Raw genomic sequence first — 23,308 nt, forward strand, 5'->3', positions numbered from 1 at the left:
TTTATTATACTCATTTAATTGATTGATCCTTTTGCTCTTTTTTTTTGTGCAAGCCATTTGCTATTATTAATTCACTCTTTCGGAATAATGGTTGGAAGAAATGGTCTTGCTAAAGCATTATCTTGCATATATCATTCAGCTGAGCCCGTACCTCAGCTGATCATGTGTTCTTCTGTCACCTTTTAGCCTGCAGTTTTTATCAGATTGATTATCCATGTTGATGAGGCCATGATCATCAAGTTATAACTTATCAAATATCAATATGCAGAGTGTTGTTGCACCTAGATCTTGATAGAAATGCTCACTTCATGCTGTGCCGCTGAATAGGCTATCTTATTGTTCCATCTTAGAAGAGTACTTGCATCTCCGCTGTGAATTTGTTCCAAAACATGAATGCCATTATTTGCATGTCAGATTTTTTCCTTCTGCCTTTTACCGCGAGTTCATGATTGTTGGCTGCTGCACTTCTGATTTAAATAGCATCCTCACTTAAGATTGTGTAGCTGTTGGAGTTTCACTAAAAACTGCTCTTATCAGTGGCCTTGTGGATGAAAACCTGATTAATATCGCTGAGGGTTTGTTCGCAGAAATGAAAAGACGAGGATGTGGCCCAGATCAATTCACTTACAATCTGATTCTTGATGCCATAGGAAAGTCAATGCGGATTGAGGAAATGCTAAAAGTCCAGGAGGAGATTGCAGAGGATTTGAATCAACTTACGTTATAACTTTTAAGGCAACGCAAAACCAAAAAGAAAAGAAAAGAAAAAAAGATCAGGCTTTAAACTTGTATTATAATCTGATGAGGGAAGGCTTCTACCTGATACATGTACATATGGTTTTCTTCTTGATTGGCTGTTAAAAACTGGAAAGATATACTCCCTCCGTCTCAGGATAGTAGGTGCAACCGTATATTTTATGCAGAAAATTTTTGTACTTAACGGGCATGGAATAGCTTGTAACACAGAAAACATTTGTCAGCGTTTTCAGAAGATGTTTTTTTTAAGGAATCTTTTCAGAAGATGGTCGACCAGGGAATACGCCCAGATATACAGTTTTTATTGACACCCTCCGCACAGCTTGAAGATTACATGATGGATTGTGTTATTTTAGACAACTAAAAGGAATTTGGACTTGAGCCAATTTTATCACCCACATTTTCTAATTGGTAAGGAGAAAAAACGAAACAGTGCAACAGGAACTCACAAACAACAACTGGATTAGAACCTTGAGAGGAAAGATCACTACCGCAATCCAAATTGAAGAATTCGCATCCCTCTGGATCCATATCCAGAATGTCCATTCACAGCTGGATGAAAAAGATAAAATTTAAGGATCCTCATCCAAAACAATAATCCAACAGGAACTCCATGCATATGCCGCAAGATTCAATGTAATGGAGAATTTTTAAAAAAAAATGTAAAATTTTTGGGAAGTAAACAAGGCCTGAGTCTGTTCCTATGTAAACACATACTCTATGCATTCAACTGAGTCTCATGCGCAAACACATACTACTGTGAATCATGCGTCAAATTGGTGTGAGTAAAAAATGTGGATCATGCATAATAGTAACTAATTTCAAAGAGGAAAAATGTTCAGACTTTGTTTACCTACAACTAAATTAGTTCATTCATGTAAAACTAAAAGTTTGTGGCCTTTTCTATGTAGATATTGCAGGTTTCTACCCAGCTATCACGTATGGTACTCCCTAAATAAATTATTTCCTAGAATCTGTGCAAGACAAACTATCTTAAGTTTGTCTAACTTTATAGAAAAGAGTAACAACATTTATGACATATAATGAGCACATTATAAAAAAATATTCTTTGGTATGGCTAATTATATTAATTTGATGTCATAGATTTTTCTAAACTCGGTCAAAGTTAAAAAGTTTAACTTAAAACAACTCTAAGAATCTATTTATTCAAGGACAGAGAGAGTATAATCAACTGTAAGATGGTTTCTCATTGACCCTCTCGAAGAAAATTCATACATATGATAGAAATTTAAGGACATGCATACACATCAAACAAGCTAAGAAAACACCAACATTCCATTCCAAACTCATAAAGGCAATAGGTAAAGACCCTACATCCATATTTTTATAACCACACTGCCCTAAGCCACAACATCATTAGTTAGATCACTGATACATACACATCAAACAAAGCTAAGAAAATTACACAGCACACTCCAACATATGCACACATCACCACAATAAGGAGCTACCCATAGCTAGAAACATACTAGTAACACAGGAGGAACCTGAAGCATATCATAAGACCGCAGACACAAATTAAGGAGTATTTTATGAATCGTCGGATTCAATGTCATCCTCTCCTCCTACTCCTCCGATAAGGAGGGCTCCTGCACTTGAGGTCAATCTTGAAAACGATGATCGGGGTGCATATGCAGCGCGTAGGTCTCCGGGCCTCCAAAGATGGCACTTCCCTCCCGTGGCAAGTTTTTTGTATATGGTGCATCGTGGAGCATTTTGGGTTAGGCGGGTGCCACACTTGTATAAAGACGTTAGCTCGTGAACATAACAATATAGATCGTGTTGATATAAGTTGGTAGAAGAAATTGATTTAGAGTCTGAAAGTGTCGGATCAAGCTTGCTTTAATTGGCCTTCTAGAGTTGAGACCTACACTGAGGGACTGTTTGTTTGCTAGTCACAATTTGCCACACTTTACCTTAAGCAAGTTTAACCAAGTTGGCAAGTGTTTGGTTGACAACTAAGCTTAGACATGATTTTTTTTGGCTCCACATGTCATAGAGTTAAAAAGTGTGCCAAAATTCCTTTAGACATGACAAAGTGTGGCAACCAATTTGCTAGCCATACTTTTTGTGGCTTGCCACACTTACCTAAAGTTAGTTGTGGTAGACTATAGCTAGCAACCAAACATCCCCTGAATATCCTCCTAGGCTCATTTCATTTTGTTCGCTTGAGCTTGCTAAAATCAGTCCTATTTTCAGACATGAAACAGTATTTTTTTTCTCACAGATCAGCATCAACGAAAAAACAGCTAGCCAAACAGAGCGAAAGGGGGGAAAAAAATGTCACCATCATTATTATCCACGATAAGAATCATCCTTCGCAAAGCTTACGCATCCGTATTCTGTGTTTCCACTATATGAAAACTGAAATCATGTGTCCACGTCGGATATGATTCTTATGACATTTATCTAGTACTTAAAAAAAAAGACCGAACGACTGTATCTGCAATTTCTCCATCTCCCAGTTCTGCAATTACTTTTTTCAAAAAAAAATATATTTTTTAAAATTACACAGCTTCCTGGGGTGAAGCTGACAGCTGGGACTGGACATGGAAACTCTCATCGTGCCATGCCCTAGAAAGCCAAGGCGAAGGGTTGTAGTGGGAATACGTAACACAAACTGTTTATGTTACGGGCTAACGGTGTAAGATTTTGGAGACCAGGCTTCCTCTATAATTAGATTTGTATCGATGAACTTAGAGATTTCAAGTGTGCACTTACAACATTTACAAAGAATCGAGACAATGGGGACACAAGCTACGGACCGATGGACCCATAAATTTCGTGTAAGTTAACCATCCCTCTTTTCCCGCAAAACAAAAAATGTCCATCCCCTGCTAGGCTGCTCCTGGCACAATTCATTCGGCCATATCATCAGCACCGTCCGCTTCGCCAATCTCTGACACCGCAGCAGATCGCTTTCTCGACTGTTGGGACCGGACAAATTCCTCGATCTGCAGCTTGAGCTCCGTGTTTGGTATCAGCATGTCTTGAGTGAGGTGGGAGCGGTTAAATGGATCTGTCTGCAGAATTATATATACCACACTTGCTAAATACCACAGCATAGCACTGAATGAAAGTTTGTATCGATAGTTGAGGGACATCACGGTACTTACAGAATCACTCAGCAGATGCCTGATGATTACGGGCCGATCTACTGTGACCTTCGATGATGGCAGTGTCACAGGATCTTTCATTAGAGTATACTGCAAGGTAAAATCACAGGTCAACAAGAAGTAGCAGATTAAACGAGAAGGTTTTATGGGCAGCACACATCATGACAAACCCTCCAACAAGTGTGGAGGTCTGGTGCTAAGACATCAAATGGTCTGGATAAAAAATATGGTTCCGAGTGGGAGCAAAGTGTGTTCTATGGTTCCAGTTCAGGAGCTCTCATCAGCCTTTAGGTCCCTTGCTCACCCAGAAAGAACCATACAATACACCGCGTCTTAGTTAAACTAGGATAAAAATGCTTTTCAAATCGCTCAACAGTCTTGAGGTGGTGCTTTAGTCAGCTCTACCAATACAGGAAAGACAACAGAGACACCAAGCTTAGCCTTGAGGTGGCTGGTTGGGCCAGATCATCCTGATACCAGCATATGCATTATTGACTATACTAGAGCTGATATAAAAAAAGCTAACTCAAAGATCAATCCCATTGACTCCAGCCATGCAAAATAGAATGGAAGAAAGAAAACAAGCAGAGTTATCGAGGAAAAAAACTAATGATCCGAAAACAATGAAGTGCAAGACTTCCAGATACCTTCAATTACGTTTCACCTTACAAACTCGTCTGAGGAAGAAGAAAATGATGGAATTTGTAGGAAATAGCAATATATAGTACCTGAATTGGATCGAGGAATTCATCTGGTATGTCCCCAAGGATTGCCTCAGCATCCATAGCTTCAGAAGCAGCAAATTTTGCCCTACCAGCAAGTTGCATGAACTCCTGTATGATTTTAGGATCACCCCCAATCTTCCACAGAATATTAGCTGCACTAGCAAACAACTGCAATGGATAGACAATGGTCAGAGTACAAATACAGGAGCAATCTCTAATTGGATAAACAAAGCACAAATTACCTGATCATTATATGCTCTGCCATCTTTCGAGATTGCAGCTGGGAAGACAGATTCCTTGTCGCCCCTTGAGATATGGACATAGATGGTGGCAATCTACAATGGAAAGACAAGTAAAGAAAACGGAGAGAACTATCCCACAATAGATGTAATGTAAAAGAAAGAAGTGACTGAAGAGTAAATCGCTCCATCCACGGAACCTGTTTCAATAGCTGCTTCGGCTTGAACTCATACTTCTCCGGATCCTTTACAGTCAAAGATTTCCTCTGGGGACCAGCAAGTTGCAAGAGGAAGTAATTAAGCATGCTTGCGACCCTTTCCACCTGAATAAGAATAAGGGATTATCAAAATATTTACACAAAATGGACAGTCTAACAGTGATTCCCATTTGGCTATCATGGCAATGCTATAATAATAAAGTTTAGAATAACACAGGGCATCATGACATATTAACTGGAACGAATATATAATAAGCTTACCATTTCAGGGAGAAGGAAAGGTGCTGGAATTTGTTCTGAGGTGAATGCAAGCATCCCAACATCCTCATTGGCTAGCCTCATGTCAAATCGAACAATCTGGAAAGTGAAAATACATAGATCAAAAAGTCATTCAGAAAAAGACAATTGAAGTAGATACATGAATTGTAAACACTGCTAAACAAGACTAACATTTTCCCACTGATGAAATACACGCAGTCGCTCCTCTCTTTCTTGAGCAGGTCTGCGCTCCCACTCAACGGTGTTAGCCATTTCAGCCTCTATTTCTTTCAGTTCAAGAATTTTGTTCAAGCTCTCATCAAGAAGATAGATGCTATCATTGATGAGAAAGTTAAGAAAATTTAAGTATACACCCTTCTCCTCCTCTTTCGCTATCTGTCACAGAAAATGTGGAAAATATATCAATAAAAAGTGAGTGCAGAAAAAATGTTGTCCAGGAATATTCACTCACTTGTCTCCATGCATTTCGGTGACTAGGAACATCCCATAAATACTCCAGAAGCTCAGCAATATTATGTCGAATGTTAAACTTGTCAAAAAACTGCAGAAATAGAAAAGAATAAGACAATAAATTGCACAATTCTGAAACGATCTGAAATGATTAGTGTAAGGCACAGATTAGTCGATGGAAATTGTCAAACTGATCATGCCACTCACTTGTGTATGGGAGCCAGTGAATTCAATATCCACATAAAGCTTTAGAAGATTTCTAACAAGATAGTCAAGACACAGTTGGTGCCCCTCAAACAACGATGCTGTAGAATTCAAGCCACTGCGCAAATGACATAGGAACCTTCAGTACAAAACCTTACAGTCATAAATCATAGATCATAATGGAGTGCATAAAATTATGAACCTTCTTTGCGGCATCCAGCAATTCAAAACTTCAACCATCTTTGCTCTTAGGTAAGGATTCTTAATGTAAGATGTGCTTCCCATGAACATAATGATGAAGCTGAGAAAGTCATCCTGTTGGAAAAAAAAACAAAATTCAAAAATTATAAGCAGCTATATGACCAAGGTATGGCAATCACAAAATCAGACAAAACTGAAGAAAAAAACAAATTAGACCCATAGGGGAAAACCGGAAAAGACATCCCCTGAGGCATTGCATTAAGGGGGTGTTTGGCAGGACTCCTCCGGAGGAGCCAGAAAAGTTTTAGAGGAACCATTGGCTCCTCCAAAATGGCTCCGGCTCCTCTGTTTTTCACTGAAAAACGCCTCCTACAAAACATTTGGTAGGGCTCGGAGCTGGAGCCACGGAGGAGCCCTGCCAAACAGGCCCTAAGAAGACACTAAGGCACTAAGGCCAGGGCTGCTCAGGAACGCGCTGAAAGCGGCATAACTCAATGAGGCCCCTTTTGTTTAATGGATAAGGAGGATACTCACCAATACAAAGCTTTCCAAAGCCTTTGGAATTCTAGAGGTTAGAACAAGTAAATCCATTGCATCGTCAAGAAAATGTTCTGGAATGCAAGCAAACTCCTTGGGGCACTGTGATGGCAAAGGCATCTTAAATCCGCCAACTAGGTTAACTGACCACAGTATCATTAATCTGTAGAAAGATAATGCTCGTTGAAGGAATGCGCCATCCTGACAAAAGAGATTCAATAGTAAATCATGCAGTTTTAAATTAAGAACAATTAAAGCTGCAAAAGTAAAGACACTTCGCTGTCCATAAACCAGGATATCCAAAGGAGATTTTCAGAACTTCTGACAAAAAACCCTAACGAAACATGGGATCTATGACCTTGCAAGTGTATGAAATCAGGAACTAGCACAAAAGCATCATTTTATATGACACGAACTAGCACTGCAGGAAAATTGGCATAAATATAATGAAAAAGAAACTACAGAATAAAATTTCTTTGCAGGGACAATGAGCTTGATCAAGAGGGGTTTGTATATAGCAATTACAGGAAAAAAAAAAGGTGCAAAACCATTGAATGCTCACCATCCATTCTATGATATAAAAGGAAAACAACCAGAAATAGGTCGTACAGTCCCAAAATTTGGTCAAAGAAGATTCACATTAATAGGCAGTAAGATGAATACAATATAGAATAAACAGACTTCAGTTTATGAGCATACTCGTAGTATCTGAGCTTCATAACAGAATTTGTCCTGTGATAAAATCTCGACAATCTTCTCCAAGCGAGTTATATCTTGCTCAAGCTGTGGTGAGCCCCCTCCTTGATCTCTCACTGCTCTGTTTGATTCCAAATCATCTTCAAACCTTGCAAGTTGCTGAATTTGTAATATACATGGTATGTGTTCAGTAGAGGGTTCAATACATAAAGTTTGCACTAACTATGTCTTCGTCCTAACAAAACTAGGAATTTATCAGGTAGTGTTGCATGGATCAACAAATATACTGTCCATCTGAGATTATATAGCTCATTTTAACTTGCAGTCTTGCACATAAAAAGGGTGAGATTCAAAATGACTATGCTACCACAGTACCACTTATGATTGAACGTGTGCAGGTAACCAGTGCAAAGTAAAAAAAATTGGATATTTAGAGGGGTGCATTTAGGGTTTTTTGCACTGGAATATGAAATGTGCACTACATTTATGGACAAGGGCATCCAATATGTGCCCTATGTTTTCACTTTTCAGAAAGATGGAATACCAGAACATGCTGTTTAAAGGAAGATAACAAAAAAACATAAATGTAAATAAAACAAGAAGAAACATATGTGTTATGTGAAATAAAGAAAGATATCTCCAGACCTGAGAAATATGTTTGTAGTCTGATATAGCTTTCATCAACCCGAGATTAAGTACCCTTGAGGTCATGAAGAAACATTCACAAATAAATGAGAAATTATCCTTCTTTGTGCACCTAAGTAGTGAGGCTGTGCTATTTTTGCCAGAGCTTGTGGCTTCCTGTGATTCCACAAATCGAGCCTCTCCACTGGCATTATTTTGAGCATGCTCATTGTTTATAGTCTCTATCCAAGACGAGACTTCTTCTGAAGATGCATTTATAGCTGTCAAATCCCTATATTCAAATGCAATGTATCAGTGAAATAGTTTAGAACATGGAACATACTCAGAATTGCACATCAGACATTTCAGGCACATTATCCTGAACACTCACTTGAAATCGATTCTATTGTTACAAAAGAGGTACTTGACATCAATCTTATCCTTCTTTGATTCCATGTTGTCCAGAAAAGGCTCGCATAGACGGAGCATCACAGCGCTAAGATTCACAAACATACCTGAACTCGCGCATTTTAATGGGTCTACCTGTTGCATGACACAGGATGAGTTCACTAAAGAATGTAATACCAACAAGCATTTTACAATTTGAAGTATAGTTTATTCATCCAATGAAGGACAATATGCCACATAGGTCACCATCTATTAGATTTACATTGCAACTATTTGAAGATACAAACACATAAATGCACTGTTTTCTCTATGTTAGTGTAAAAATGCTATAAAAAGTAACAAGTTTAAGATTGCACTATCTCAATGTTATTTTCATGTCCAAAGTACAGGCAATGAATGAAAAATTCTTTTCCTCCACTTGGGCTCTGTTTGGAACTAAACTGACTCTTGCAAAGTTTTATAATTTGTACTCTGGATTTAGTGGTCAATTGAAAGCATCCTTAATGGAGCTATAACAGTAAAATCATACTGAAAACAGGCAAAAGTTCACTAGATTCCACACTGCCACATACTGTGGTACATGAATAAACCCACAAATTGGCACGTAGTGCTAAATATTTTAAAACACTTAATGGAGCCATAACAGTAAAATCATACTGAAATTAGGCAAAAAGTTCACTAGATTCCACATTGCCACATACTGTGGTACATAAATAAACCCACAAATTGGCACATAATGCTAAATATTTCGAAACACTAAAGTGAATGAAATCTGACCTTGCAAACATTGTGTTAAATATGTACCATAAGATGTGATTTAAAGGAAAACATGGTGCAAATAGGGAAACTTAGTCTAATAGAACAACTCATCGTGGTTATGCTCAGTTAAATTTATTTGATTACCTGCATGCCAGATCTGGATGCATTTTTATTTATCACTTCTGCTATATACTCAAGAACCTTTTCTCGAGTATCCAAATTTTTTAGGAGGATTAGAAGGACATCCTTAAGGCCATCATACAAGCCGTTCATAACAGTCTTGATTGTTGAGAAAGATGACAACAAGTCAGCTGGCCGACGTGAAGATGCCTCTGAGAAACATTGTTGCCTGGCCAAAAGTTTAAATAATCAAAGAAAAAACATAGACCTATATGATTATCTGCACAAAAAGTAAGTAGTGGGCCTGGATTGGAACACATAGTCTTTCAGTAGTCAAAAGATAGGGTATCAAACGCCCAAAGACATGGTAAATTAAAAGCTAGGACCTTGTTTGGATGTTGTAGTATTAAGAAACCATAGTATAAAGAAACTGTAGTTTTAGAACCATTGATGTGCAAAACCGTGGTTTAGAAAAAAGAGGTCCAGAGTGGAGTTTTTAAAACTCCAAAAAGACTACAGTTTCAGCAATACCATGGTATTCAAAACCATAAAACTAGGAGGATTCCCCGCGCGTTGCTGCGGGTATGAAGGGGGAATATAAATATAGTCTCACTGTAGTCTATTAAGTCATCTATATAGGAAGAGAGAAGATCACGTGAGAGAATAATTGCTAGCCGTATGCATGCATGGTCATGTGTAGGTAGCTGCATCCATTACTGAAACTGTTTGTGAGTGGGCACTTAATTGCATGCAGAAGAAGAAGAAGAAGAAGTGGATGATGATGTGGCGTAAGGAGGTGCAAGAGAATTAGCTTAGTGGGGTTTGTCTTTATAGGATATATAGATATAGATTTGTTGTACCCAAACACTTCATGGCGCTCTAAAACTAAAGTATTTCACAAAACCATGGTATTTTTCTAAAAATCTAAAAATACTTTGTATCAAAACACGGCCTAGATCCTGAAGTCCAAATTATGCCTTTTAGCAAAAAAGTAACCTCACAAGACCATGATAAAGAACAGATTTTTTTAATGAATCCAAAGAAGAACATGGAGAGTTTGAACATTGAAAGATTCAATCTTGCAATTGTGAACATTAATTGATAGGGAAATTCCTTATATGCCATACAATGTTTGCCACATCCCTCAGATGGCCCTCGTAGGCTTGGCAGATAAAGAATTATTAATCTTTTAACTGACCCATGCCAATCCTTAGCTGAAGCACACTATATATGATATTTTCCGATTGAGATTCTCTTCCAAAGTCCTAATCCAACATCAAGGATGCCAAAAAAATCAGCTGGCCAACTACACACGATATAAATCTAAAACTCCATTAGTTTAATACTCCCTCCATTCCAAATTATAAGATGTTTTAGCTTTTGTAGATACATTGCTTTTACTATGTATCTAGACAGTGTATATCTAGGTGCATAACAAAGGATATGTAATTAGAAAAGCCAAAACATTTTATAATTTGGAATGAAGGGAGTAATGAACTAATGGATGCTAGATTTAATACCTAAGTAGCAGGAAGAAAGATCAACATTCTTGTCCCACTCTCCTGACCTTGGAAAGAGAAGTTTCTAGCCTAATCCCAAGCTAGCATGCGAGTACCAAAAGTGCAGTGACAGACTTGAAAGTTCACAGCTTAACTGAAGCAGTGCACAATAAAAAGATTCTTTAGAAGCCGTACTTAAAAATTCAGAATTCAAATATCTCCACAAAAGCAATATTCAAAATTTGAAACTTTTGTATCCTATTAGCAGTAAGAAAAGGCTTGCTTGACCAAACTTTTGTATCCTATTAGCTCAATCTCTAATCTCTAATATAATTTATTTATGGGTCGTTGGTTTCAGTCATAGCCAACCACCAACAGCAGGGGCACAGTACCCCAAATGCGAGTTTTGCACATATAAACAAGCATATATGGTAGCTGTAACGATCGATCAACAAGAAAGAGCAAGATAAATAGCACTCACCCGACATCAGGCTTGCTGGCAAACTCACGGTCTCGGATAGCGCTAACATGGAAGAAGGCTCCAAGTACACTGTAGAGCTCCATGACTCTCCCTTCCCCAATGAGCATGATCTGATTCTTTGGTATCCACTTGGGATGGTTCACCAGGGCCTTGGCGCAATTGGGGATCCCCACAAGCCGCCTGAGCACCCGCAATGGGCGCTGGAAGTCACCAAGGGCCGAAACTTTATCGACGCTCTGCCTAAGTAGCTCGTACAGCTCCCCCATGGCTGGCTCGATGGAGTCATAGTCCGCGCCGCCGAAGAACTCATCAATGAAGCCCGGCGGTGGCGGCGCCCCGGGGGCCGGGGTGGGGTCGAGCGGGTCGGCTGCCTCGGCGAGGAGGAATACGAGGAGGTCGGCGGCGGGGTGTTGCGCGCCGGGCGGGGTGGGGAAGGTGTCGGGGTTCCCGGCGACGATGCGCGAGTAGGAGAGGATGAGGGCCCGGAGGTGCGCGATGGAGGCCGCGAGGCGCGCCCGGAGAGCGGCGTCGCGGATGGTGGAGATCTTACGCGCCTCGTCGGCGGCGCGGCGGAAGGCGGAGACGAGGAAGGCGAAGGGGGTCGGGGACCCGGCGGGCGGGTCCGGGAGCGAGAGGCGGTCGATGAGGAGGCGCTCGGCGGCGTCGCGCAGGGCGAGGAGAGGGCGCGACTCGGAGAGCAGCTCGGCGGCGGTGAGCTCGAGGTAGGCGACGGCCGGGCTGGGGTTGGCCGGCGGCGTGAGGGAGACGAGGAGGATCTTGCGGAGGATGATGTCCTCCACCTCGTCAGGCGAGCGCTGTGGACGCGTGGAAGCCGGCGATGGGGACGCCATCGGCGGCGGGCGGCGGCTCGCTGCTGGTTGTGCTGCTTCGACTTGGGGAATCGCGTGTTGTGGTAGGTCGAGAGACTCGAGAGAGCGCTGGACTTGAGGTTGGGGGTTTGCGGTTGTTTCAGGGGGCAGACAGGGTATACGGTACTCGGCCGATTACGGTGAAACATGCAGCAAAATAGGTACTCAATCCATCCAAATTATAAGTCGTTTGATTTTTTTAATATCAAGTTTGACCACTCGTCTTATTCAAAATTTTGTACAAAATATCACTTTTTTTGTTGTGTATTGGTTTATTAATAAAAGTTCTTCAAGAATGACTTAAAATTTGACTATATTTACACAAATTTTTTGAATAAGACGAGTGGTCAAATTTGGGGTAAAAAAAGTCAAACGACTTATAATTTAGGATGGAGTAGTGCTCTTTTATTATTTCACCGTATACCTATTTTATTACAAGTACTGTTTTATTATTTCAAATTATTAGATATTTTAACTTTTGTACGTGCTCGTATATAGATCTTGTAATACACTTTGATATATATTATATGTCCATATATTAAAAATTATATATCAAGAAAAGTTAAAATATTTAAAAATATCAATATTCATATGTCATTTCTTATAATATATCTTCATATGGGTTGCGATTATCTTTATGTTTTTTAGCAAATCCACCTTGAGGAGTATGTAACCTAAATCGTTTCAAAAGGAGTTTTTATTCATGGTTTCAAGTCACTTTCACTTATAATACAACAAATATTTGATCGTCCATACAATATAGCCCATCATAGCTCGCTCAGTAATGCAAATACTCTCTTTTTCATCTCAATCGTGGTCCATTCGCGTCAAAGTCGTGGCTTGCCTTTCACCTTTGCTTATTCTACCAAAGCTCTTTCCTTTCTATGTATACCCTATCGAGCTATTATCAAGTCATATCATATATTGAAACAACATTAAACATCCATTTGAACTCCCATATGAACATTATCCATATCCAAAGTCATATTCCAAAAGTTGTACATCACAACTACATGACTTGGCTCATCTTCGTCTGATTATATATATCTTGACATATATGAATCCACATCGATAAGGTCAAAGCCAATTCACGATTCCATATATCCTCTTCATTTTGTCTTGAGACAAACATTAGTTTCGACATCTATCTTCACACTAGTATTACTCTTGATAAATTTCTTCTTCTTTCTTCAAACTTGAAAAATATCAATGCGTAGTGATTTTCAAGTCTTTCTTCATACAAGCAAACCAATACTGAGACCACCTTGTATCCTATATATTATCTCATTTGTCATTGACCTTTGCTTGATATTTCTTCACTTATGCATTCTTGACTCATTCTTAAAAAAATAATCAGTATCAATCTCTCCTTGTTCATGCAAAGCATGTCAGCCACTATTGAGACCAAACATATTCATTTCTCTTTGTCCCATTCTGCCTTGTCAAATATGCTTGCTTCTTATTATTTTGAGCAATATCATTAATTTGACATAATCATTTCTAATGAAATTTATTCAAAGACTCACCAAACTCATTGATCCTTTTATTGTTTTGTTATCCAATCGCCAAGAACCATTATAACAAAGGCCTATACGCACTTTCAAAGTCAGTTCCCATGAATTTGTACTTCTTTACATGGATTGGTGGACCCATGAATAATTGGATGTCATTCTCACATCCCTCGGATGCAAACAATGTTGAACCAATACATTAGATAGCTTGAAAGTGTGTCTTTGCCATTATAGAATCAAACAAGCGATTAGAGAGGGTACACTAACTAAAGTGGACTAAACAAGCTAAAAAAACCGGACACACTACTACTAGCTAAAGTACTAGTATTATGGAGCAATTACTCGAGATGACATTCAGACAAGCATACTACTGCGACAAGGATAAAACAAAGATAAGAAAACTACTAAATAGAGGAGCAATATAGAAGGAAAAAACAAATAAAGAAAAGAGATAGGTTAATGAGTAAATTAATCCCCTACAAGCAATGATCAGAACGCTATTGCAAAGAGAAAACTTCTCACAAAGTCACTCCCGCACCACTAGTTGCATTAATACATTTATTTATCTCCGCAACCTGTTTAATGTGAGATACAATTTTATCATGAATGAATCTTACATGTGAATCCTATTTCACTTTTAGGCCATGTTTAGTTCCAAAAAAATATTTTTCATCCCATCACATCAAATTTTTAGACACATGCATGAAGCATTAAATATAGATAAAAAATAACTAATTGCATAGTTTGCATGTAATTTACGAGGCAAATCTTTTGAGCCTAATTAGTCTATGATTGAATATTAATTGTCAAATAAAACGAAAATGCTACAGTAGCCCAATCCAATTTTTTTCATGAACTAAACATGGCGTTAGTATGAATGTGAATTTCTTCTTCTTGTCATTGACGTTGAGTAGAATTTCTCCAAGTCCCACATCTTTGTGAATATTCATGGTAACAAATAACTATAGTCTCAAGTATGAGAAGGGTCTCCATGACAAGCAATAGGAAGTCCATCAGACGAATAAGTTAGGGCATATTTGGATGGCACTATTTCAAAAACTGTAATACCACAAAATTATACTTTTACAAACCAAAAAGATACTAAACTATGAAAAGAGATCATGGGTCTAAATTACTACATCAAGCATCGCTTTTGAGCTAATCTTTGGTTCGATTTAATCCCTTTAACTATTTCAGTTAGTTCAATTTACTCCTTAAAAAGTTTTGTCCTTTTCATTTCTCTACGTACAAGTTAATTTTTACTTTTGAATTTTGTGAGGCGGTCATAGACAACATATACTATTCTTAAAATATATTATGAATTTTATATCATTATGTTTAATACACTTTTGTTTTTCTAGTATTAATTTATTATTCTAAGTACTAACCTACCAAAATAATGATATAATCATGATATTTTTAAAAACACAAATTATGGTGCTACTATTCCCTCATAAAATTTTAAATCAAAATTTAACTTGAATGTGGAGAAACAAAATAGACAAATCTTGTCTTGAGGTAAATTGAATCAACTCAAATAATTGAGGTTAGTACACCAAATAAAACCAAACCAAACAATAGTGCAAGGGTTATATGTAGATAGGCTATACTTGATAACTTGAAGGTTGTCTTTTGGACCTTTTCCTAAATCAAACTTCAGAACAACTATAGTTGTTCTAGAGACTACAAAATTTGTTACTCCCTCCGTTCCAAAGTGCAGCGCTCGCACTTTTAGGAGACAAAAAATCTTAAATTTAATTGGATTTATAGAAAATAGTTGTAACATTTGTATATCTAGTTAGGGTTAGTATAAAAACATATGATGTGATTAATCTAATGATGGTAGTTTGATATTACAAATCTTAGTATTTTTCATATAATTTTGATCAAATTTAAGGTTATTTTGATTCCCCAAAAAGTGTTAGATGTACATTTAATTTAGGAGTATATCACAACAACAGTAGCTTTTGAAATACTTAGCATCAAACCTGCCTTAGGCGTTTGAATTTTTTTGGTTCAGTTACTGTAGCACTTTTGTTTGTATTTGACAAATTATTGTCCAATCATGAACTAACTAGGTTAAAAAATTCGTGTCACAAATTATAAGCAAACTGTACAATTAATTATTTTTTATTTATATTTAATACTCTATACATACATCTAAAGATTCTTAAATTTTTTTTGAACTAAACAAGGCCGTACTGATTTTAAGTAACTGTAAAATTCCATGGCTGCTTGACTTTTTTTTTAAAAGAAAAATCGAAGTAGCACCCACGTCAGAGAGGCTGTAACGGGTAGGTCCCACCTCGAAGCAGACCTGTGGACCGCATACACATGGCGGCCGCCCAACCCTCCAAACCGCCCCCTTCCATTTGCCACTGGCCATCCGCACCGCCACCGCAGATCCCCAATTCGTTTCCTCCCACCGAGCCAAGCGGCGACGACGGCGGTCGCAGCGTCCCCTTCCCTCCTCCCTCCGTACCGCCGCCACAGGTGAGCCCCGACGCCGAGACCTCTCCCTTTCCTGTGATTCGAGCGCTTCCCCTTACAGCCGTCGCGCCCCTGCTCCGCTTTGCTTCAGACGAGCAGATTGGGCCGAGCACCTCCCCGGCAAGCAGCAGCGCTGTCGCCGGTACCAAGTCCTGGTCCGCCGCGCCGTGGGGCTCGCTGAAACGGGTACACGTTCTGCCTCCGTTCACCCGTTTCTCGCTCCTTGTTGCATGAGCCGGTAACAAAATTAACGGTTCAGTTTAGGCGCGGTGGATGTGCGTGCTTGCTAACCTGGAAGCAAACCTTATGAATTATATGATCGTCCTTTTGTACTTTCCTTCTTAATTGACTTCCATGCGTGCATGCGTCATCTAATTCTTAGTGTGCCAAATGTGATTCGTCTGTTCCATCCGGTGACTTGCTCAACGGAATCTGATTGTGGACCGCTGGATAGGTTTGTTCCCAATTGGAGTGTATCAAGTTTTGATCTGTGGATAAGAAGATGTAGAACTATTTAGGTGCCCATGCTGCAAACATCAGGTGTTGTTAGGCTACCTGCACACTAGAAAGCGATTACAGAGCTACAATGTGATCTACACACAGTAGTAATAAAATAATAAAAATTAGCTAACACAGTGGAAAAGGGGGTCAAATTGCTATTGCTAATCTAGTACAGAAACCGGGAAAAACGGTGTCTAGGCGTCCAGCACACATTATTACCCTGTTCAACCTCAACCGCTCTGCTAAGTAGTTTCCATAAGCTGAGTTTCTTTTTCTGAGAGGAGTGGTTGAATGCCCACATGTATGAGGAACCTACTTATTTAGTTTTCCTAGAATGTTTATGACCTATGATTGTCAGCATGGGGTTAAAAAGGTTGTTTGGTTAATCAGATATATGCACTGATTTCTTTTCTAGCCATGATTAGACTATAACAACTTTTCAGTTTCAAATTAGGGTTCATATTATTTTCACTGAACATCATATGCTTCCCCATACCCGTGCAATAATCAGTTATACTTATACTGTACCAAGGAACATTTGATTATAACCAAGTGCCCCAAAACCATAACAGTTTAGCCAAGTAACTAAGCCTTGTCTGGCTAATGCACTGCCAAAACTTTTCACGATGCAGCCTTTCTCAGCTCAATATCTGGGCGTGGTTTCATATTATCCAGGTCTGGATATAAAACTTGCTTCTCTATCCTACTTCTGTGTCTTTCTATTTCTTATTTATCAGTAATCAAAGAAGTTGGTTTCTGGTTGAACATTCAACTGCTTGACTGTTTTTTTGCTATTACTAGGTTGCTTCAGAGAAAGATAATTCTAGGGTAGATTGTTGTCATTTTCCTTATTGTGTGCACACTATGTTTGGTATTACCCCAATCTGCTTTGCATGCAGCAATGATCTTATTTTGTAGACAGGCTGAATATCTGCATGGACACAGTCCAAAAGCTTATGTCTCCATCTCCTGTATTGTTTCAGGAAGCATTTTCGAGAACTACTTTTATCTGCTTATCAGATGGAAAAGCATCTAATTTATTTCTCTGAAGCATTTTTACTTTGAAGTGATTTCGTAATTTGAGTTTTGTTTTTTTGGACAAAAACATGAAACACCACTGTACCACACTCCAGACTTAAAAAAAACTCAGTTTTGTATATAGCTTCATAAGTTCTTTGTAATTGTTATAAGATCAGCCACTTATCAGCACTAGCTAATAGTTCAAGCAATGCATATGCTATAGCAATAGTGGATTGTTGAATTATGTATGATAGGCTTGTTAGAAGAATTTCCTAAAGTATATCTTGTTATTTAAGAACTCTTAGTTGGATATAAATCTTTTCGTTCACAAAATGGATGTACCTTTGTTGTGCATATCAAATTTTGTTGACCTGTTGGAAATGTTGTTTCTTAATTATAGTACTCAGTTTAAAACCAGCAGAAATGAAGGTTTAAAACAAAGTGTCAGTATTACCTGATAAAGGTATACACCCTCCGTCCCAAAATCGTTGACGTTTTAGGTTTGGACACGGGAATTTAAGAGTGAAAAGATGTGGTGCACAGAAAACAAGGAGAGAGATAGAGAAAAATAGAGATATGATGCATTGGGAAAAGAAAAAGGTGTATTGGGAGAAGAGAAAGGTGCATTAGGAAGTTAGAATGACAACTACTTTGTGACAAAATATGAATCGTATAACGTCAACTATTTTGGGACGGAGGGAGTATGTCATTGACACACAGTTTCTCTAGAGAACTTCTTGGGTCTCTGTTCCTTCCTTTGAATGATTTTGGTGTAGCTATACAGTCTGGCCTATGTGAATTATGCACAAGTTAGGTGAGTTTAAGTCAACTGCACAATATTTCTTTTACTCCTAAAAGTCTTGTAACAAGGATGCACTAGTAAGTGATACTGTCATATGGAACATAACATAATTTTCATCTGTATCTAGCTCATATTTGAAGCTAACCAAGAGGCTAAGGCTTATTTAACTGTTTTCTTCTTAGACATGGTTTGAATGCTTTCCACTTTCTTATGTTCAGTTTTTTCTTTAAATGACATGAGAAAAAATGTGGCCCCTGTTGTCTTATATAGTTTGAGTATTACCATTACATTGTTCATTAGGTTAATATGTCTGAAGAGCACAATGTTTCTTTTCTACTATGGCCTTGTTTAGTTCGTGAAAAGAAAAGTTTTTAGGTACTGCAGCACATTTGTAACTATAGCAATTAGTGTCCAATCATGGACTAATTAGGCTTAAAAGACTCGTCTCGCAAAATACATGCAAACTGTGCAATTAGTTATTTTTTAATTTATATTTAATGCTCCATGCATGTGTTCAAACATTCGATGTGATGAGGCGAAAAGTTTTTGGGTGGGAACTAAACAGGGCTGAGTATCCTGTGTAGTCATGCTTTAATTTTAGTAAAACTTGCTTAGTGTTGACTATTGAGCAGTGAAACTTGGCCATCTTTAGTTCCTTCGCTTGCTCCAGCAGTTTCCTTATCTAGCCTAGCCAAGCAATGTGTTGTTTAGATCTGAAGAGGTTGCTTTGAGTGATTGCTTCAGTTATCTATTCTATGATTTCAAAACAAAAGAAGCAAACAACTAGTGCCCCTAACATGTTTGCATCAGCCTCTCCTCATGTGGGCTAGTTGCTTCATGCCGAGCAACACGAGGTGGGCAGTAGATTCAAATGACCCTTATGATTGTCACTCTATGCTGATCTCTGACTAGTTAGATGTTTGGTATTGATATAGTGATATCTCCTAAAAAATATGTTTCTATTATGTGTCTTTACTTTCCTATGCCTGTATGAGGGTGGTTTAGAGTAAAAGTGCTAGTTAGCTGTGTGCATTCTTGTGTTTGTATTACACTTCATCGTTTGCCTACTTCTTTTCCCTGAAGAATGCTAGTATTTCAAATTATCCCAGTGCTACACTCTCCCTTTGGTAATAATATACACTTACACAGTGATCTTATTTGACCTTCCATCAACTTACATGCATCTTTCTAAGTTCTTATAGCTTTCTGTCTCCCCTCTTTCTAAAATACCAACATCAGCTATACATTGTATTTTTCTTATTATTGCCGTTGTTCTAGGTGGAAGCTCTGATACATGGTTCACTTGTTGTTTCAGGTCTACTCCCAAGTGAAATCAGCCTCTTCAAGATAGCTTACTGAGATGTGGGGTTTTGCATCAAATGCTTGGGCATCTGGGCTGGGGAAGAGGAGTCCCCCAAACTGCACTTCTTCAAGTGCTGCTGGTTCTGATGATGAAGCATCCTCATGCACAAGCAGGGAAGAAGGCCTGGAATGCCCAATTTGTTGGGAATCTTTCAACATAGTGGAAAATGTGCCTTATGTGCTGTGGTGCGGCCACACCATGTGCAAGAACTGCATCCTAGGACTCCAATGGGCTGTCATCAAAGTTCCAACTGTGCCGATCCAGCTACCATTCTTCATTTGCTGTCCCTGGTGCAACCTCTTGTCACTTCGCATACTTTACAAAGGGAACCTCACATTCCCACGAAAGAACTATTTCCTCCTTTGGATGGTTGAGGGGATGAATGGCGAGCGGGCCAGGTCACGCCCAGCTATTCATAGTGAGCAACAGACTCCATGGCTCTCAAGCAGCAGCAGATCAAATGGAAATGCAGGCTATTCAAATCCCACTAGGCGGCACCTTCCACCACCGGTTGACATGTCGCCCACCAATGCCAATCATAGCAACCATGGGGTCCCTCTGCTGAATGCAGAGAGGGTACAAGCTTCGCTGCGCAAGTCATTGTCGTTCCTGGTTCACTTGACTGCCAAGTTTCCCCTTGTGTTCATCTTCCTCCTCATAGTGCTCTATGCGATCCCTGCCAGCGCAGCAGTCTTGTTATTGTATGTCCTTATCACTGTGTTGTTTGCGCTTCCCTCGTTCCTAATATTGTATTTTGCGTACCCGAGCCTAGACTGGCTAGTTAGGGAAATCTTTGCCTGAGATTATTTCCTTGTTTGGGGAAAATCTCAGTGCTGTTGTTGTGTCTGTGTAACTGAACTCTCCCTAGATTTTGTTGTAAGTGCGAATGTTATTGCAAAGTTTTGGTTTTTGACCTGTGTTTACCTGAAGTCTCCATGGAAGGGCCCTCTGTTGCATAAAACATGAGTGTGCTCTGGGCTGCTGGCATATGTTTTGTTGCACAAGTGAGGTGCTCTGAAACTGAAGTTCAAGAGTATATTTGTTGGGCATCAGAATTAACTATCGCTGGAGTGCTTGGAGCCTTGGAATGGCAAGGAGTGTGGAGTGTCTGAAAAGGTTTCCCTGGACCTTGCATGGTTTCTCCAAAATATATTTGTGCCAAGCAGCCCAATCACAAAGTTACATTGTAAAAACCGCCAAAAATAAAAAAACCTGAACTTCATCCTTGTAAGGGTGAGCGCACACTTGTTCGCTCTGTGGCATTATTAGATGCATGGGAGCAAGCAACTTGGGGCCTGTTTAGATGCAGCCAAACAGCCAAAACTTTTGAAGAAATGAGTACTTTTTGGAAGAATGGATCGAAACAGGGGCTTGTAAAACTTGGCTGTAAAGATTTGGAACCTTGGAGCCCCAAAACTGTGTAAACTTGCTTAGGAACCCATATCATGTGTCTTGTTGACCAAAAAATTTAGGAAGCATCTAAACACCTATTTGAATGTAAAGTTTACAACCAAAAGTTTTAGGATGTAAAGATTTGGGATCTAAACAGGCCCTTGGCAAGCCACCGGGGAGCCAAGTGATCGATCGATTGGCAGCCGAGGCGGCGAATGATAGCAGCAGGTCAGCAGCCAGCAAGTGAGCTACCCAACTTGGCCAGCATGAGTATCTCCGCAAATATACTATTGTCATCTGCATCCCCAGTCCACACGCGTGCCATCAGCTTGGCATCTTGCTGGTCATCCTCGGCTTGCAACTTGGTGACCTCGACGCCCATGAACAAAGACACAAACAAGGCTGAAAGCAAAAGGAAGATGTGGATCACGGCCTCTCCCTCTTGGACCGTCGGGTCAAGTGAGCCAACGTCTAGGATTTCAGTTCGAGGCGACACAACTGTCACTAGATGAATATATCGTGGGCGTTGGTTAATTTCTGATCCAACAACACCTCCCAATGGGAGCCAGAGTGCGCTAGCATGGAGGGCCATCCCAACACGCTGTAGTGTTGTAGTACACTCGCTACCAGTCCCTGACGGTTCCACCAATCTATAAATTAAAGCAACAACTTGATACATGCTTGTGTCAAGGGTGAGCTTTGTTTATTTTCCAAGTGTTGCTTGGACCGTCTACTCTCCAAAGATGTTGAAAATTGTTCTCCCTTTACAAGGTAGAGTACACTTCAGTCTTAGCTGGACATTTGCATATTGGTCAGCTGGTCCATAGCAAGTGGTATCGGCTCACATCTAATCGCCAAGTTGCGAGCCTTTAAATCTTTAGTGTTTTTTTCTCTCTCTTTTGCTTATATCAGAACTTTATTGAAAACAACTTTGCTATAATGTGGCCGAGCAAAAATTAGTTTCCTCCCTTACACCGATTTTTTACTTTTACGATATTATCTCTTGCCCTACTCTAACATCTTCCCCAATTCTAAGAAGCTAAGAGCAATTCCAAAAGCCTCTTTTTATCGTTCTATATTGGTGTGAGTATAGATTTTTGTGAAAAAAATCCTTCTTTAGTTAGATCTCCAAATGTTGTTGTCCTCTATTCTGGATTTCTCTCTAGCCAAAGGTAGAGATGGAGAATGATTCTCTAGAGTGCACATAAGATATAAGAAAGTTGTTTGTTGGATATATGGGTCAGGTACCCTCACCGACCACACCTATGATTCAAATTCTCTCGAACATCTACACAATCTTGCCACCTGGTTCATTGGGATGATCACTCATGTTGACGAGGTGATGACCAAAGCATCGAAAGAATGAGTTGATGTCGACCCAAATGGCAAGCAACTCATCATTGATCTTGATGACTTCGACTATGACCAATTCTTCTTTGATATCAGGGGTCGGATGAAGAAAAGGAAAAAAAGAGGATGTTAAGCCCTTGAAGCAACGTGGGTGCTACATGAGCGTGCAAGATCCTGAGCCACCTTGGGAGGAACTTGAGAAACTTTCACTTGATTTCCCTACTCCCCCAGTGGATGACATACCACTTTTGATGCTTCTCATGAGACCAGTCATGAGGCTCGCCTTCGACTACTTTGTCAGAATGATATGCAACTTGAGCAGCCTTTTGGCACATGGCGGCCTTAGGCAACAAGAACTCACCTGACAAAAAGCCAAGACTTGGCAATCATTCTCAAGGAACGCCCATGATACTTCGATGTCCACCAATGTTGGATGAAAAACAATCTTGACAGCTCAGGCACTAACCCTAGATCGTGAGACTCCTGAGGCGAGCCACATAATAGCCACATGAGGTTGGTGGCATCGTTCCTTGGGGGCCAAGGGTTGGTCCATGGGATGTTTGTGCATCCACCGACTTGAACACCACCGAGGCTAATCCATGGTCAGCTAGGAGAGGTGATCGGGACGCATGTTCGATCATCAACACATGGTGAAGGGAGCGTTCCCCAGATGGCTT

At 39.6% G+C, this 23,308-nt stretch overlaps 2 protein-coding genes across 3 annotated transcripts; one reads left to right on the forward strand and one right to left on the reverse strand.

The window, feature by feature from the left end:
* LOC8066278 (probable ubiquitin conjugation factor E4) lies at positions 3,226–12,296 on the reverse strand. Its single transcript, XM_002467634.2, has 16 exons — positions 11,334–12,296; positions 9,378–9,582; positions 8,458–8,609; positions 8,088–8,358; positions 7,446–7,601; positions 6,744–6,947; positions 6,211–6,323; positions 6,012–6,126; positions 5,806–5,895; positions 5,526–5,729; positions 5,337–5,432; positions 5,058–5,180; positions 4,861–4,953; positions 4,622–4,786; positions 3,894–3,983; positions 3,226–3,800 (listed from the first exon to the last, which is right to left on the reverse strand). Exons 1-16 carry the CDS (start codon positions 12,182–12,184, stop codon positions 3,636–3,638), a joined length of 3,093 nt encoding a protein of 1,030 aa, XP_002467679.1. The 5' UTR covers positions 12,185–12,296; the 3' UTR covers positions 3,226–3,635.
* Positions 16,052–20,812, forward strand: LOC8066033 (RING finger protein 222). 2 transcript variants are annotated; one of them, XM_002465065.2, is made up of 3 exons: positions 16,052–16,206; positions 16,295–16,389; positions 19,842–20,812. In XM_002465065.2, the coding sequence occupies exon 3, from the start codon at positions 19,887–19,889 to the stop codon at positions 20,688–20,690; it is 804 nt and encodes a 267-aa protein (XP_002465110.1). In that variant the 5' UTR covers positions 16,052–16,206; positions 16,295–16,389; positions 19,842–19,886; the 3' UTR covers positions 20,691–20,812. The 2 variants fall into 2 exon arrangements, with proteins under 2 accessions (XP_002465110.1, XP_021307472.1); XM_021451797.1 differs by lacking the exon at positions 16,295–16,389 and having other exon boundaries at positions 16,062–16,206.

The sequence above is a fragment of the Sorghum bicolor genome, chromosome 1, assembly GCF_000003195.3.
Source record: "Sorghum bicolor cultivar BTx623 chromosome 1, Sorghum_bicolor_NCBIv3, whole genome shotgun sequence".
Lineage (NCBI taxonomy): Eukaryota > Viridiplantae > Streptophyta > Magnoliopsida > Poales > Poaceae > Sorghum > Sorghum bicolor.

What these genes read in the sequence shown, in the direction of transcription:
- LOC8066278 (XM_002467634.2), bottom strand. Translation starts at nt 12,184, where the DNA reads ATGGCGTCCCCATCGCCGGCTTCCACGCGTCCACAGCGCTCGCCTGAC. An exon ending in AACAATAGAATCGATTTCAA is followed by an intron (nt 8,359 to 8,457) that starts GTGAGTGTTCAG and finishes ATTTGAATATAG; the next exon opens with GGATTTGACAGCTATAAATG. An exon ending in GCAGAGCATATAATGATCAG is followed by an intron (nt 4,787 to 4,860) that starts GTAATTTGTGCT and finishes TATCCATTGCAG; the next exon opens with TTGTTTGCTAGTGCAGCTAA.
- LOC8066033 (XM_002465065.2), top strand. Translation starts at nt 19,887, where the DNA reads ATGTGGGGTTTTGCATCAAATGCTTGGGCATCTGGGCTGGGGAAGAGG.